Source organism: Cervus elaphus, chromosome 26, assembly GCF_910594005.1.
Source record: "Cervus elaphus chromosome 26, mCerEla1.1, whole genome shotgun sequence".
NCBI classification, from domain to species: Eukaryota; Metazoa; Chordata; class Mammalia; order Artiodactyla; family Cervidae; genus Cervus; species Cervus elaphus.
The window spans coordinates 42,924,748-42,942,049 of record NC_057840.1 but is presented as its reverse complement, the minus strand read 5'-3'; the positions used below and the strand labels follow the sequence as shown (position 1 = coordinate 42,942,049).

Sequence of the window (17,302 nt, the reverse complement as noted above, 5' to 3'; positions counted from 1 at the left end):
CTAAGAGATCAGCTTTAGGACAAGTGGTTTGCTGAAATCAAGAAAGTTTCTAACACCATAAGGCTTTGGTGACCTGAGGTTCCGCATTAGAAAGTAGGTACAAGGAAGCCAGGTCTGCACGATTCAATTCTTCCACCTCAGAAATGAACAGCAGTGACGTGCTCCGAGGAAGGAAGAAACAAAAAGAGAACAGTCTGCCTCTCCAGGAGCAGAACACCATTTGGGCTTTGGGATCCCAAATGAAGAGAAAAGTGAAACAGAGGTCTGTGCGGGGCGACTAGGGACCATCCGGGCACTGTGCTTAGGGTGCAGAGGGCCCCACACGCAAGGCAGAGAGCACGGGGCTCAGGCCGCCCAGAGAACCTGGAGGAGACAGCCGGGCCCTGCCTCTCCCCACCTGCCCAGGACGTCACGTCTGGGAGACAGAACCTAGGCGGTCCCGCCCAAGAGATACAAGAAGGAAAGAAGGCCACTGATCTGCATACCCGCAGCCAGCCGTCCGGGACGCCCACGCCAACTGAATCCCCACGGCCGCCTCCGCATCCTAGAATCCTCACTCGCCGACGTGAACGAGCACTCAGGACAAGTCTTCCCACCTCTGGAGGGTCAGTTTCTACTTTATCAACAATGTTGCTAACGGTAATAACTCAGAAATGTTAAAAGAAAACTTTCAGGCAGCATAAAGTCCAATTTAAAAGAAGGGGAGTAACTAACGTTATTACAGAAGGCGGCCATCAACAGGTACCTGCGGCGCAGAGACGCTGTGCCGCGACGCGCCCTCTCACATGTATCTTTTCCAGCGCAAGACTGACCTTTCAGATTCGCGCGGCCAGCGGGCCTCCCGACATTATTCCTCTGGTGCTTGGAGGACATGCGTTTCATCTGCCGAGGTGTGCTGGGAGGAGAGGTGCCATAAAGGTTCTCTGTGTTGGCTTCATCTGAAAAGTCCTCAGGATCGGACTCGGAAATCTTGCAAGCTGAATCTCCCAATGCGTACTCTTGCCTGGTAAAGACAACAAGCGGAGAAAATACTCAGTGACAGATAAAGTGAATTCAAACTTAAACCACTCCAAGCTCCTTTTAAGAACTCTCCATAACACTTTGCCGTGCCTCCTTGGGCTTGTATACCTTGCTCCTCTATTGCAGTTGCGGAAACTCACAAGGAGAACGCAGCCCCCGTGTTCCTGCTCTCAGCAGGCACAGAGAGAACTGCTGTGCAGTTTCTGCTGTTTGGAGAATTCTCTCCAACACAGATGCAGCTTAAAACTAAATACTTGAGGATTAGGGGGAAAAAATGAGCAAAGAACTGGAAGATACAAATCCGACCGAACTGAGCATCGCTCACATGCTAGGCAGCGACAAGCTGAACTGCTCAGCGGGCAAGTCCTGCCCTGACTTCAGGGGCCTGCTCCTTCCTCTGTGAAGCACACACAGACAGAACAGAGAGCAGGGCCCGAGCAGAGCGCACAGTAACACGGGGTACGAGCCAGTTCTGTGTTCTCTGATCCGCAGCGCAGCGCGGCGCCGGGGAGGGGCGTGCAGGGAAGATGCTGCGCAGGAGAGCAGGGAACGACTTTCTCCCGACCTCCAAACAGAGGTTCCTCCTTGACCTGGTCTCTGGAAACTTCCCGCCAATTCTCTGTCCACAGGAGACTTCCAGAACACCATCACTACTTGGATAAAGTTCTATTTTTTGCAATGCTAATGAAAATAAAATTTAATATATAAACTGAGAACAGATACAGTTCCCCAACTGCAAACTGGACAGATGCAATCATGAAGTTCCTTTCAAACATGGACCCTTACAATCGAACCTATTCTGAATCTTCTTTATAATATATACTTCATACTTTTTAAAAAATAGAACTCTAAACTAAATTCAAGATACAACCAGTTTTCTCCCTGGAGATTTATACACCCTGTTATAAAATCAAAGCTATTTCAAAATCATGAGGGGAAAAAAAAATCCCACCCTAGAATGTATGACAACATCATTATTGAAGGGACTGACAAAAGATCCTCATCTTTCAAAAATAAAAATGCTGCAGAATTATTCAAGTTTACAGTACTGAAATATTTAAAGAATCCCTGCAATAGGTCAAAAACTGATTTTTAAACCAGACAAGACCACTCTAGATACTGTGAGTACACACGCCCTCCACACATACAGGCCCACACAATCAGACATACAAGAGGAATATTCTGAAAGCTAAATGAATCAAATTAAACCATAAGCAAATTTAGACAGAAGTTTTAAATGTGCCTATTCCCTCAGGCTAGCTATCTTTGTTATTTAAGACTGACAAAGTCACACAGCAAATAACAACATGGGCTTCCCAGGCGCCACTAGTGGTAAAGAACCCGCCTGCCAGTGCAGGAGACATAAGAGACGCGAGTTCCACCCCTGGGTCGGGAAGATCCCCTGGAAGAGGACATGGCAACCCACCCCAGGATTCATGCCCGGAGAATCCCATGGACAGGAGAGCCTGGCCGCCTAGTTCACAGGGTCGCAAAGAGTCAGATACAACTGAAGTGAATTAACACGGACATAAATTAATTTGAAATTTCCTATATTCATTTCTTCTACAGTCACTGCAAAACAGTTGATTCAACTGATAAAAAAAAAAAAAATGCCTATCAATGACAAGGCTGCTGATTTCATCCCCATCTGGTTTTGCGGTTACTAGCACAAGCTTTCCAATGAGTAACATGGGCTTCCTCGCACACGGGACTGAGGTTCAAACCCTGAGTCTGCCAGTCACTAGCTGTGTGGGCCTCGGCCAGATTATTTAACATCTCCGCAGTGCACATATATAACATAAGGGTAATTAAAAAAAGGACACTAAATATTTAAACTCCATACTGTAAGGGCTAAACCCAATAAAGCATGCTCAACAGGAACGGTATGAGAAGTACCACTAAACGACTGATACCACTCAGCACACATCTGCTCAACTTGGAAAGAGAATCTGCCTTTGACTTCAGCATGAACACGACCAGAAAACTTCTAACATTTTAACATCTGAAGGTGAAAGTGAATTCACTCAGCCATGTCCAACTCTTTGCAACTCCATGGACTGTGGCTCTCCAGGCTCCTCTGTCCATGGGATTCTCCAGGCAAGAATACTAGAGTGAATTGCCATTTCCTTCTCCAGGGGATCTTCCCGACCCAGGGATTGAACCCAGGCCTCCCACATTCCAGGCAGACGCTTTAAACTCTGAGCCACCAGGGAAGCCCCTTTAACCTCTTCTAACTCCTTTCAAATTCAATATTATAACTCTATTTTCCCTCCATTAAGATAAAGTCAGTGGTAAGGAAGGACTTTGTATTTCATTACTTTTGTATCTCCAATAGTTTTCAGTACAATGTTCAAACCATTCACTGTTTTTCCATGATAATACATCTCATATATTACTGAACAGGGTCAGGTGTGAAAGAGCAAATCAGACCAGGTTCAGAACACCCCCTCTGCGGTGGTGAGCATGAACCTGGGAGGCAGAAGACCCAAGGCTGAGTCCTAGCCTTACTGGATGGGTGACTGCACGCAACTTAATCTGAGACTAAGAAGAAACAGAGTAATTCAGAATGTGTAAGGTCAATATTATAAAATATTTCAGGAAATTCAGTTGTGAAGACTCAAAAAAAAACAAAACAAAACAATGGTAATAAAAGGCGATGCAGAAAATACTAACTCATCAGACACGCATAAAAAAATGGAATGTTTTACTTATATCCAGCAGTATTATGTGGATGAATGAACTAATGCAATGTAATGTGCAAGCAGAAGAGGGACTAAAATGTCCACACTTCACTAAGCCAAGTCTCCAATGGCAAGGCCCCAGCCCTGAGGACAGAGTCATGAGCTCAGGACGGGAGAGTTCGTTGTTTTATCTACAAGGTCCAGTGCTTCTAGCAGATAAAACCAATCTGAGAAAGCGCTGCTGCTGCTGCTGCTAAGTCGCCTCAGTCGTGTCCGACTCCTTGCGACCCCACAGACCGCAGCCCACCAGGCTCCCCCGTCCCTGGGATTCTCCAGGCAGGAACACTGGAGTGGGTTGCCATTTCCTTCTCCAATGCATGCATGCTAAGTCGATTCAGTCATGTCTGACTCTGTGTGACCCCATGGACAGCAGCCCACCAGGCTCCTCTGCCCACAGGATTCTCCAGGAAAGAATACTGGAGTGGTTTTCCATTTCCTTCTCCAATAAGAAAGCACATATTTTGAAAATGTTAACTTTTATGAAGAATTGAATTTGGGGAAACAGAAAAAGGTATCTGTGTTGTACTGGTCTCCAACTGTGGGTAAAGTATTTCTCTACACATGGAAAAATTCATTTGGCTGCACTATCCAAATCACAGTAGAAGACTTAGTCCCTGTAATAATTCTATAGAAATTGAGTATCTCTCATTTCCAAACCTACATCTATTCCAAAAGGTCACAATAAACTACTACTGATTTCAAAGCATTTCCAAACTTTAATTATTCTAGCAGCAAACATAAAGAATGACAAGGAAGTGAAGATGAATACTGTCATAAACACTATATTAAAATCAATCAAACATAACACATTTTATCCCTCCTTGTTCATTATGCACCACAGAAAATGAGGTAGGAAAAATGCCATGTGCTGCCAGTCACTATATTTATTCATAATTAAAATAAATCTTGGGAGAAGCATTATACAAAGATGAAGTTATGCATCTAATACTTTCTTAAGGTTTACTTAATCCTGTTAAGATGGTGGTCACACCTGTCAGAAATGTTATTGGTTTACATTCCATCCAAGTAACTTTGTAACTTAACTAAACGTTAGAACAAAGTCCAACGTTACCTAAAAGAATTTTTTTTTAAAGTCTAACACCCAATAAATAAAATTCACAATATCTGCCATCCTAAAATCTACAAAGAAACAGGAAGATACAACCCAAACCAGGAGAAAAATCAATAGAGACAGACCAGAAATGACTCAGGTGGATCTTACAGAGATGAAACACATGTGAAATGAAAAATACTCTGGAAAAGATAAAAGCAGATTAGCTACAACAGAAAAAAAGATCAGTAAACTTGATGATACAGCACTAGAAACTACCCAAAGTTAATCAGAGTGAAAAAGACTGAGAAAAAAAAAAAAAAGGAAGAAAAAGAGAAAGACCAGAGCATCAGTCATCTGCAGGAAAAACATCAAGCAGGGTAACATACACGGGCTTCCCTGATGGCTCAGCTGGTAGGAGACCCAGCTTGAATCCCCGGGTCAGGAAGATCCCCTGGAGAAGGAAATGGCAACCCACTCCAGGAGTCTTGCCTGGAGAATCCCATGGACAGGGGAGCCTGGTAGGCTACAGTCCATGGGGCTGCAGAGTCGGACATGACTGAGTGACTGACCCTTTCATATTCACTTTAGAATTGATATAAGTACAGTAAAATTAACACTCTAAAACTAGCTAATGTAGTTACTAATCAGAAAAGAAAAATCCAATTTCTAAAAATTCTATTCCATTTAGTAAGAGTCAGACACGACCTAGTGACTGAACCACAGTGTTAACATATGTGTTATTGGAGCTCAAAACAAGAAAAGGGAGGAACAGAAAAAATTCTCTGAAGAAATAAGGCCTGAAAATTTTCCAAATCTGGGGGAAAAAAAAAACAACAAATGCAGCAGCTCAAAGATATAAGAATCTCAGCAAACTCCAAGCAACAGAATGATAAGAAAACTACCAGCTTTTGATTATAAGTATTGATTATGAGTATCATAATCAAATTGGTAAAAAAAACCAGTGACAAAGAGAAAAATCTGAAAAGGAGCCAGAGGAAAACAACTTAGTTTGGAAGTTTTAGCTAAGAATACTCTGGGGGGTGGGGTAGGAGGGGAAATTGAGCAAAAGTTTATTCTGTCTTTCCTTTAAAAAAAAAATCATGTAGACACAAAATCTAGGAAAATAAATACTAGTGGTAAGTCAAAAAAAAAACTTGCATCACTTCAAGTAACTACCCAAAAGCATCCCAAACCTCACTTGGTATTAGCTCATGTGAGATGAGCTCATACGGCCAGTTGACTGGTTTAGAACGTTTCCATGGATACCAATTATTTTGGATAAGGAAAGTAGCACAAGGTCTACATCAGCTGCCCTGAAACATTTTTCTTCCTTGTGTTTAAAAACATACAAATGTGAAATGTCTTTCTGGTACTAAACCTCTGACAGTCACATAAAACAATGTGGCATTCTTTTAACATGAAACCTTGCTCAAGCACCGTTCAGGTGACCTGGAATCCGGTCTAAGAAAAGCACCGCTTAAACTCAAACCAGAGGGGTTTGGTGGAGTTTTTAAATGAAGTATGTGGAAGACAAAAATTCAAATAACTTGGGGTTAAATAGTTCTGCTCTGACATCATAGGTAAAACCACATGGTGCCTGAAATAGTTCATCTATAAAATGATGAAGTTGGATTAGATGAGCTTGAAAATATCTGTGGTTTTGCAAAAGCCCTTAAAAAAAATTAACTTCATTATAAGTTCTTTAGCAAAGTCCTTAAACATAAGATACTTTATTCCCTATTAGTACAGTTCTCACCTGTGTGAGTTTCTCTCCACCTCTTCACTGATCTATTCTCTATGAAATGATAATTAAAGGAGGGCTTTTACTACTGTGGGAAAGGGAAGGAGGGGTTGGCAAAGGGGCTAAATTTTCTAGGTTTCTTTTTTAGATACCTTACATAGTTTGCTTGGCCTGCACTATAAATTAAAAGGGGCCAAGTTTGAGGTGGCATGGCTGGCTTGTACTGTGAGAGCCAGTTAAAACTTAGCTGACCAATCAATTGTCCTGTAGTTGAATGTCTATCAGCTTACCTACAGGTAAGCTGTTATCAAATCTCAAGTTTGTCCAACATTCATGACTTTACTTTTGCACTGATTCAGAGTATAGCTCTGTGCAAAACTAGCAAGCCTTCACTATTTTTCAGTATAGACATTCAAACTCTTTCAACTATAATTCATTTTTTAAACAAAAGTAGACATTTTAAAACAAGATTTCCTATGGAAATGAGTAAGAAACTATCCCCTCAACTAGACTCAAAAGTTTCATGAGGGCAGGGACCTCATCTGTCCACTGTTTGTCCAGGGTGGAGAACAGGGGCAGATTGCGTGGCCACGACTATCTGCTGAGTAAATGGATGTCTGAGGTTAATAATTTTATCTTTTGATACTATAGACTTAATTATCTAAATTCTATTTTAATAAAATCACATTTAATAATTTGAGGAGTGCAAATTTTTAAAGGCTGTAAGAATTAAAGACTATTAACTTCTGACAATGTTGTTTAAGTGGTACTGTTACCCTAGGTGCCAAGACGACTACCTACTGACCAAAACAACGGCGATGAAGTATGGACAAGGAATAACGGTTCCGGAGTCAGAATAACTTATTAATAAGAACACAAGCTCTAAACAAATTATTATGCTTGCTAACACTTTCATTTATCTGAAGTCTTCTATCCAGTATCACTGTGTAAGTGATATGGGTGAGTCAGTTAATTTTTAAACATATACTTTTTTTAAAAATATATACTTCTAAATATATACTAAAAGCATTAAAAATGAGATATGCACCCAGGTTGGATGCATGAGACAAGTGCTCGGGGCTAGTGCACTGGGAAGACCCAGAGGGATGGGGTGGGGAGGGAGGTGGGCGGGCGGCGGGGGGGGGGGGATCGGGATGGGGAATACATGTAAATCCATGGCTGATTCATGTCAATGTATGGCAAAAACCACTACAATATTGTAAAGTAATTAGCCTCCAACCAATAAAAATAAATGAAAAAAAAAGAAAAAAAAAATGAGACATGCAGGTAAAAACCTGAAATGCCTGTGGTGGCTGTTACTCTGGTGGCCTCCCAGTATTCACATCCTTGAATAATCATCTCCTCTTGACGAAGGTGAAAGAGAAGAGTGAAAAAGCTGGCTTAAAACTCAACATGCAAAAAACTAAGATCATGGCATCCAGTCCCATCACTTCATGGCAAATAGATGGGCAAACAATGAAAAAAAACAGTGGCAGATTTTATTTCCTTGCGCTCCAAAATCACTGCAGATGGTGACTGCAGCCATGAAATTTTAAAGACTCTTGCTCCTTGGAAGAATAGCTATGACAAACCTACACAGCGTATTAAAAAGCAGAGACAGCACTTTGCTTACTAAGGCCCACAGTCAAAGCTATGATTTTTCCAGTAATCATGTTTGGATGTGAGAGCTGGACTATAAAGAAGGCTGAGTGCCAAAGAATTGATGCTTTTGAACTGTGGTGCTAGAGAAGACTCTTGAGAGTCCCTTGGACTTCAAGGAAATCAAACCAGTCCATCCTAAAGGAAATCAACCCCGAATATTCACTGGTAGGACTGATGCTGAAGCTGAAGCTCCACCACTTTGACCACTTTATATGAAGGGCCGATTCACTGGAAAAGACCCTGATGCCGGGAAAGACTGAGGGCGGAAGGAGAAGGGGACGACAGAGGATGAGATGGTTGGATGGTATCACCGATTCAACGGACCTGAGTTTGAGCAAGGTCCGGGAGATAGTGAAGGACAGGGAAGCCTGGTGTGCCGCAGTCCATGGGGTACAAAGAGTCGGACATGACTTAGCAAACTGAACAACGACAACTTGAATGTGGGCTGACCCCATGACCTTTTTAGTCATCGGAATGTAGCAGAAGTGACTCTGGGCCAGTTCTAGGCCTCAGCCTTACGAACACCACCCTTGTATCCAGGGCGCGCTGGCCACCAGGTAAGAAGTCCAGCCACCCTGAGACTGCCAGGGTCTTCAAAGCCTCACGAGCCAGGTGGAAAGGCTGTATGAAGGAGAAGCCAGGCAGGCCAGAGGCCTCTGAGGTCCCACCCCAGCTGACGGCTGGTGCCAACTTACCAGCCTGTGCATGAGGCTATTTCAGACCTTCCAGCTGTCCCTGAGACCAAGCCAACATCACGAAAAGCAGAAGAAACATTCAATACCTCAACAGATAATAAATGGTTTTTAAGTCATTGAGCTTTGGTATGGTTCGTTAAATTATAATAGAGAATTTGACACACATACAATACTTAAACACTGTATTTTTGCTTTAAGCCCAATAATGGGTTAAAATTAGTCAAGACTTTGATGAGGCCACAGCCTTGTCTTTTAGTGTGGGTCCCCAAGACAAGTCAGGCGTCCACTTCACCAAATACACCACAACCAAAGGATAGCATCTGCCATCTCCACTCTCTGGTTCTTCAAAACGGAACAAAAATTTAAAGGTTTCCATAGGGTAATTTTTCTGGATTACCTAAACTTCAACAGTTCCTTCCTGTTCCTAACTTAATGCTAATTTTCTTTTAGTGACCTATCTTCAGATTTTCCCAGGCAGTTCTGGGATAAAATTAGTTTATACAGAAACTGCAGTTCCCTTTTGCAGTCACCTCTCATATATTTGTAAAATAGTTTACTAAATTCTGCAATTACTATTAAAACGTACAAGAGACCTAAAAAGATTTAGAAACAGATGAGGAACTCTTGATAAATATATAGGTTCAACTGGTGGGAACAGAAAATCACAGGCATTTTAGAGAGCAGTCTATTAGTCACAATCATTCATGATGCTGTGAGCATCAGCTGATATGTTTTACAGAAGAAATGGGGAGGGGGAGGTCTTGGAAAGGGTTATGTAGATGAGTGTACAAGGTCTAGCTGGCTTAGATCTTCTAGAAGTCTTATTTCACTCATGAAAAAATTAAAGTGTTAGTCGCTCAGTTGTATCCAACTCTTTGCAACTCCATGGACTGTCCCCCACCAGGCTTCTCTGTCCATGAAATTCTCCAGGCAAGAATGTTGGAGTAGGTAGTCATTCCCTTCTCCAGGGGATCTTCCCGACCCATGGATTAAACTCAGGTCTCTTGCACTGCAAGCAGATTCTTCACCGTGTGAGTCACCAGTGAATTAGATTTATGCAAAATATACTTTATCAGTCCTGAAGTAGATATAATAAAAAAGAACACAAAGATAGAAAACATATATATGAAGAAAAATTACCCCATATGGATAAAATTTACTCATCATTAGAAATAAACATAATTATAAGCTATTTTAAAAATACTGTCATTGAAGGCTTTCAGAAAAAAATCATACAATCATACAACAAAATGCTTTAAAGATTTCATATTATTCTTCTTCATTTCTGGTTAACCAGAAGACTACCCAAAAAGAACTAGAACCAGAAAAAAAAGAGAGAGAGGTTTTAGGTAGTTAAAAGCATATGAGTTGTGATACAGATAAAAGATAAATGTGATTATTTCTGTAATTTCGGAAATTTTACTGCAAACAGTTGAGTACTTCAAAACAATGGGACAAAGAATAAGACATTTTCAAGTGTGCTTTCTTAGTTTTGCAGTTCCAACGCCTCCAAAAAAATGTGAGCATATCTATATCTTTATCCAAAGCTTTGCAAATCGATCCCTGGCTATATGTGTACAGATTAACAAGCAAACAATCAAAAGGGAAGACAGCCTTTTCTGAGGTGCACCCACTTGTAGCGGGGTGGTGGTATGAGTAGGGAGCATGCCTCTAAACACACAAGGCGAAAACAAGCGGCTTGTCCTTCTCCTTACAGGTGCAATTTACAATGAATGCCAGCCATAAAGGTATCTAAAGAAAAGCAACATAAAACGATGATTCATGCAAAGGCTGCTTCAGGCTTAAGTAAAGAGAACTCTGGGGCTAAGGCAGGGAAACTGGAAAGGAGAAAGCTGTGTCAAAGCTGGGAGGGAAAACCAAGGGGCCCACACCATACCAAGAGCACACAAAACATTTAAGAGTTTAAAGAGAAACAAGACCAGTGTTTAAAACTTTAAAGACAACAACAAAGAACTGTGACCTTCTTCTACTTACTCTCTTCCTTACAAGTGAGAACATTTTCAAAATCCCCTTATTTTACTCTGAATTTATACGTGGAAAAAGTGTTGTGTATCATGAATTACTTCCCATTTACTCTCAGAAATCAAGCAACTAAAGAGCTGCTTTCTGTAGCAAACAGATGAGCTGTCTGGATTACCTTAACTCAAGTTATCATTTTTCTAAGTTAAATTTTAAAAACCGTTAACTATAAATATGCTCTATGAAACACATATACTTTCAAAAGATGAACTCCAACAGTTGAGGGGATAAATCGAGGAAATACAAACATATGATATGCTCGCCCAGTGTTTTCAGTGAAGAAAAATGGGAAGAAAAGTGGGAAAAGGAATAAGGACAATTTGGACATTAAACCTCTCACCTCGGCTTTGACATTAGCACAGACAGAGCTCATTTACTTGGAGACCAGATCTTGGTTTCCAACACCACGCTCCAACAAAATAACCAGGACTTCTTGGCGAAATGGCCAATTCCTGGACTGACTGGAGTGAGGAAGACACAATATGAGCTGGGCGTATCTTGTACGTGCAGCACGCTGAGGAAGTGTTGAAAAGACAAAACACCAACGGGAGCATCTTAAAATGACCACAGGAGCAACTGAAAGAATCCCCACTGGCCAAAGCTGAAACAATCTGAGCAGCAAAATAAACGACAAAGCACTGGATTTTAACCATGAATCATGAGCCCATACTGATATAAATAATTACTATATAAATAAACAAGAGAAGGGACAAATCTTTACGGAAAAAAAATCCAAGTAATTTACATAGACAAGTGATCAAATAAATCAAGACTATCAGTAATAGGTCAGGTTGAGAACACGCGCTCTCAAATGACCAGAAGGGCACTTCACCTCTGTGGTCACCGTCCCAAAGCCCTAACTCCAGTCAAAGCACGAAAAAAAATCCAGACAAACCCAAACTGAGGGACAGTATATAGAATACCTGACTGGCCCTCCTTAAAACTGTGACAGTCATCAAAAACAGTCTGAGGAACAGTAATAGCCAAGACACAGATGAGGAGACATGATAACTAAATACGACAGGGTGTCCTGGCTGGGATCTGGGACATGACGTGCCACGCCATGGGATTCTATGACAACGCTTAAGAAATTTACTATACAGGTATAAAAGACTACAGCCAGGACGAAATGAAAAATGTAACATAAATTATAAAATTAAGCCATTCTGTATCACTATAACTGATGACTGTGGTTATAAGGCAATTTTTAAACAGTAGGTGAGGAAATTCCACTTAAAACAGTGACTTCCAAAACTGGGGTATGCATCAGACTTCTATGTTTTGCATCAGCTACAGAATGCCTCACACAGTAATAAACAACTTGCACTGTAACAGTGTAACTGATGGCTTACATCTTGTCAGGCACTGTGCTCAGCACCCCACAGGACCTCATTTAATCCTCCATGGAGCTTTCTGGCGCCGTTTTCGGAAAGGATACCTTGCCCACAAGGCCCATTCTTGTTGATTATGGAGATTATCACACTCTCCTTATCAAACACAAATCACACAGCAGGTACTCACTTGGGCAATCGACAAATGCTATGCCATCAGCTTCCCAAGACCCCTCTCCCAATCCCTACGCTGCAGAAGACGAAAAGCAGACGCAGAGGTCACTGGTCTGCTCCCTGGAATGTGTCTGGGCAGAACTGGAGCCGTGGTCCGACCTCAAAGCCGAGGACTCTGCCACCTTGGGCCCACCTCTCTGTCCCAGGTCCCTGGGGTGTCCACCTCCTCCCAAAGGCAGGCAGGGAGCCCTGCGCCCCCTGGGGAAGGAGGTCCCTGTCGCCCCCTGGGGAAGGAGGTCCCTGTCGGCTGGAGACAGCGCTGGCGGGGAGAGCTGAGGGACCGCGCTCTCTGGCCAGCGCTAGGGTTCCCTCTTTTGCTGAAGCCTCTGAGCTCTTCTAGGTCTACATTCCTCACCTATTGCCGTGGGTGAGACACTGAGCCTAAACTCCGCCCTGGGGAGAAAGAGTGTGGCTCCGATATAGATAAGGGGGGAAAACATGAAAATTTCGTCTTATTTCTGCATGTCAAAAATAAGGTGTAACTCAACTCCGCTCTCCTTCAGGGAGCTGCCTACCTCCTTGAATACTATTAACTCCACGCTGGGTAGACACTGTGTGGCTACAATATAAACAGAAGGTGGCGGGGGGGGGGGGGGGGGCGCGCGGAGAAATGAGAATTTTGTCTTATTTCTGCATATCAGATAAAGGGTGTAACTCAACTTCGCTCTCCTTCAGGGAGCAGCCTACCTCCCCGACCAAGTACAGGAGTCACACCCAGTCTTCTCTGAACTCCAAAGAACCCGTGCCCCTCAACCAAGCACTCATCAGATCAGGCTGGGGTTTCAGTTTCATGTAAATCTGTGTGTTTATGTCTAAAATAGAGCGTAAAACCACCCCCTGGAGGGACAGGAAATACAGGCCTTTTAAATTAGAGACCAGTTATTTGAAATCAACAATTAACTTTGAGAATGAGATTCTGTGTAAGAGCTGAAAGAAGAAATAAATTTTTAAATGTATGTTATTTCATTCCCTGTAGGTTTTTTGTTTCTTAGGTCTCTATTCCAATGATTTCTTTATCTACAGTTGAAAACTGCACATTAACTGTTTCACACTGCAGTGTGTTAACTACACCATCAGACCCTCAGTTCACTCAACATCGGCTCAACCGGACAAGGGCTGTGCCAGCAGTTGAGGAAACACACATTACTGAACAAGAGGCTCGCCATGCCTGCCCTCCTCAACGTTTCCATCTATACAGAGAACTAGCTATTTAGCAGGTCAGTTCAGTCGCTCAGTCGTGTCCGACTCTGCGACCCCATGGACTGCAGTACTCCAGGCTTCCCTGTCCATCACCAACTCCCGGAGCTTACTCAAACTCATCTCCATTGAGTCGGTGATGCCATCCAGCCATCTCATCCTCTGTCGTCCCCTTCTCCTCCCGCCTTCAACCTTTCCCAGCATCAGGGTCTTTTCCAATGAGTCACTTCTTCACATCAGGCGGCCAAAGTATTGGCGCTTCAGCTTCAGCATCAGTCCTTCCAATGAATATTCAGGACTGATCTCCTTTAGGATTGACCGGTTTGATCTCTTTGCAGTCCAAGTGACTCTCAAGAGTCCAGCACCACAGTTCAAAAGCTTCAATTCTTCGGCGCTCAGCTTTCTTCACAGTCCAACTCTCACATTCATACATGACTACTGGAAAAACCATAGCTTTGACAAGACAGACCTTTGTTGGCAAAGTAATGTCTCTGCTTTTTAATATGCTGTCTAGGTTGGTCATAGATTTTCTTCCAAAGAGCAAGCATCTTTTAGTTTCATCGCTGCAGTTACCATCTGCAGTGATTTTGGAGCCCAAGAAAATAAAGTCTCTCACTGTTTCCATCGTTTCCCCATCTATTTGCCATGAAGTGATGGGACCAGATGCCATGATCTTTGTTTTTTGCATGTTGAATTTTCAGGCAGTTTTTTCACTCTCCTCTTTCACTTTCATCAAGAGGCTCTTTAGTTCCTCTTTGCTTTCTGCTGTAAGGGTGGTGTCATCTGCATATGTGAGGTTATTGATATCTCTCCTGGCAATCTTGATTCCAGCTGTGCTTCCTCCAGCCCAGCATTTCATGATGTACTCTGCACAGAAGTTAAATAAGCAGGGTGACAATACACAGCCTTGACATACTCCTTTCCCAATCTGGAACCAGTCTGTTGTTCCATGTCCAGTTCTAACTGTTGCTTCTTGACCTGCATACAGATTTCTCAGGTAAGGTGATCTGGTATTCCAATCTCCTTAAGAATTTTCCACAGTTTGTTGTAACCCACACAGTCAAAGGCTTTGGCATAGTTAGTAAAGCAGAAGTAGGTGTTTTTCTGGAACTCTCCTGTTTTTTCAGTGATCCAATGGATGTTAGCAATTTGATCTCTGGTTCCTCTACCTTTTCTAAATCCAGCTTAAACATCTGGAAGTTCTCAGTTTATGTAGTGTTGAAGCCTTGCTTGGAGAATTTTGAGCATTACTTTGCTAGCATGTGAGATGAGTGCAATTGTGCAGCAGTTTGAATATTCTTTGGCATTGCCTTTCTTTGGGATTGGAATGAAAACTGACCTTTTCCAGTCCTGTGGCCACTGCTGAGTTTTCCAAATTTGCTGGCATATTGAGTGCAGCACTTTCACAGCATCTTCTTTGAGGATTTGAAATCGCTCAACTGGAATTCCATCACATCCACTAGCTTTGTTCATAGTGATGCCTTCTAAGGCCCACTTGACTTTGCATTCCAGGATGTCTGGCTCTAGGTGAGTGATCACACCACGTTTATCTGGGTCATGAAGATCTTTTTTTTTATAGTTCTGTGTATTCTTGCCACCTCTTCTTAATATCTTCTGCTTCTGTTAGGTCCATACCATTTCTGTCCTCTATTGTGCCCATCTTTGCATGAAATGTTCCCTTGAAGAGATCTCTAGTTTTTCCCATTCTATTGCTTTCCTCTATTTCTTTGCATTGATCACTGAGGAAGGCCTTTTTATCTCTCCTTGCTATTCTTTGGAACTCTGCATTCAGATAGGTCTATCTTTCCTTTTCTCCTTTGCCTTTAGCTTAATTACAAAGTCCTTAAAGCACAGTTCCTCATTATGTTGTGAAGGAAAACTACAAAGCATACCAGCAGACAGGATCTAGCTTGACGATTCCTCACGGTGATAACAAGGAAGACATCTCCAAAGAAGGAAGGCAGAAGGAAGGCTGACGGCACTGACCAGGAGAGGGAGGGGAAAGTGGCCAGGACAGAAGGACCCACAGCTCCTTGGAGAAAGCCAAAGGTCAGGACGGCCTGAGCTGAGGGCCAAGCAAACCGGAGCACAGAGAGGAGCCGACAGCTGTCAGATTACGAGGACCCTTCCTCCGATCAGAAAGCTGCAGCTGCAGAGGGCGGTCAGAAGGGGAGAGGCAGGGGCGAACCTACCTTTCTCTGCAAAATATTTCCCACGTATCCTTACACTAGCAGACAGGCACAAAGATACACCCATTTTTCTAACACTACTTTGACTTTTTCACACATAAAGCTCAACTATTCAATCTAAACAGTTCAACCTAAACAGCTATTCTGTCTACACTAGTCCAACAAGCAAGACCAAATTCACCTGCAAGGAGTCAACAGAGAAAAAAATAATTGTTCACTTGAGAGGCACAATGCCTGTAGGAGTTGTGAAATTCTTAAAAATGGCAAGTTAACACCTAAGAAATAAAACACTATGCAACATCAAAGATGCACTTAGAGATAAACAAAAAGTTTGTCTTGTGAAAAATATAACTATCTTCTAATTAAGAATGATGTAAACTGGGAGGAAACTTTTATTGGATCTGAAAACTTTTAGAAAAAAGCTATTTCTAATTTTATAGCTCTCTTCACTAAGGAGAACATAATTGGTAACTGTGGTTGAATACGTAGGCTAATGTGAAATTTGCTGGAAATGTGGGGCCTGAAGTCCAGTGTATTCCAAAGATAAACACCACTCACAGTTTCAGAAAGGAAACCGATCTCACAGTATGTAATTACACGCAACATGTACAAAATATAGGGAATGTAAAAAATAAAGTATCAGAACTATGTTATTATACTTTGTGTCTCAATCGTGGGGACTACGAGTCCCCTGAAACTGAATGTAGATTTTAATTACACGCATTTTTGGAGTCAAGAGTCCATAGTTTTATTGGATTGTCAGATGGAGTCTATGACCCAAAAGGGTTAAGATGCACTGACCTAGACAATATTTACCAAACATTTAGCAGGGTTCTCCTTTCAAAACATCTCATCCTGACATATAATAGACAGACACTCAAAGGATAAAGGTATCAGATGCGTAACGAATTCAAATCAGTATTTGAGCTACAAGGTTCCTTCCACATTAGGTAAGAACAATGCCTTCCCGACCACACAAGCCGGCTTTGCACAAAGCTGACTTTTAAATCACGTACATGTCAAGAAGTTAACCAAATAAGGCAGCAGTTTTCAGTCTTTTGTGACGCTCTCTTGTTTTCTGTTTAGAAGGACACTATTCTCCATACTCCTTGTAAAAGTCGTTAATTAAAATAAATTAACATTAAACTGAATAGCATGGTTAATTTAGGAATAATTAGAAACATCCTTAAATGGTTCATAATCAAGGCTACAATTAAACATAATAAAGGCAAAGCCTTTGGGGGGGGAAAATTAAGCAAATATGGAACACAATGGTTTGGTGAATGAGATAAAAGGAGAATGTATCACATAATACAGTAACAGAAATGTGAAAGCAGAAGAAAAAAATATTGCAAGAATAAAGTTATTTATAAGGCTGACACACAAGAATAGAAACCA

General features: G+C 42.0%; 1 protein-coding gene across 6 annotated transcripts in view; it reads right to left on the bottom strand.

The window, feature by feature from the left end:
- Window positions 1–17,302, bottom strand: part of MAP3K4 (mitogen-activated protein kinase kinase kinase 4) — a 139,296-nt gene that overhangs the window by 68,930 nt on the left and 53,064 nt on the right. For all 6 annotated transcript variants that reach the window (XM_043888466.1, XM_043888469.1, XM_043888470.1 and 3 more), the window contains exon 2: window positions 813–1,003. In XM_043888466.1, coding sequence (XP_043744401.1) covers window positions 813–1,003 — 191 coding nt within the window. The remainder of the gene's footprint in view (window positions 1–812; window positions 1,004–17,302) is intronic.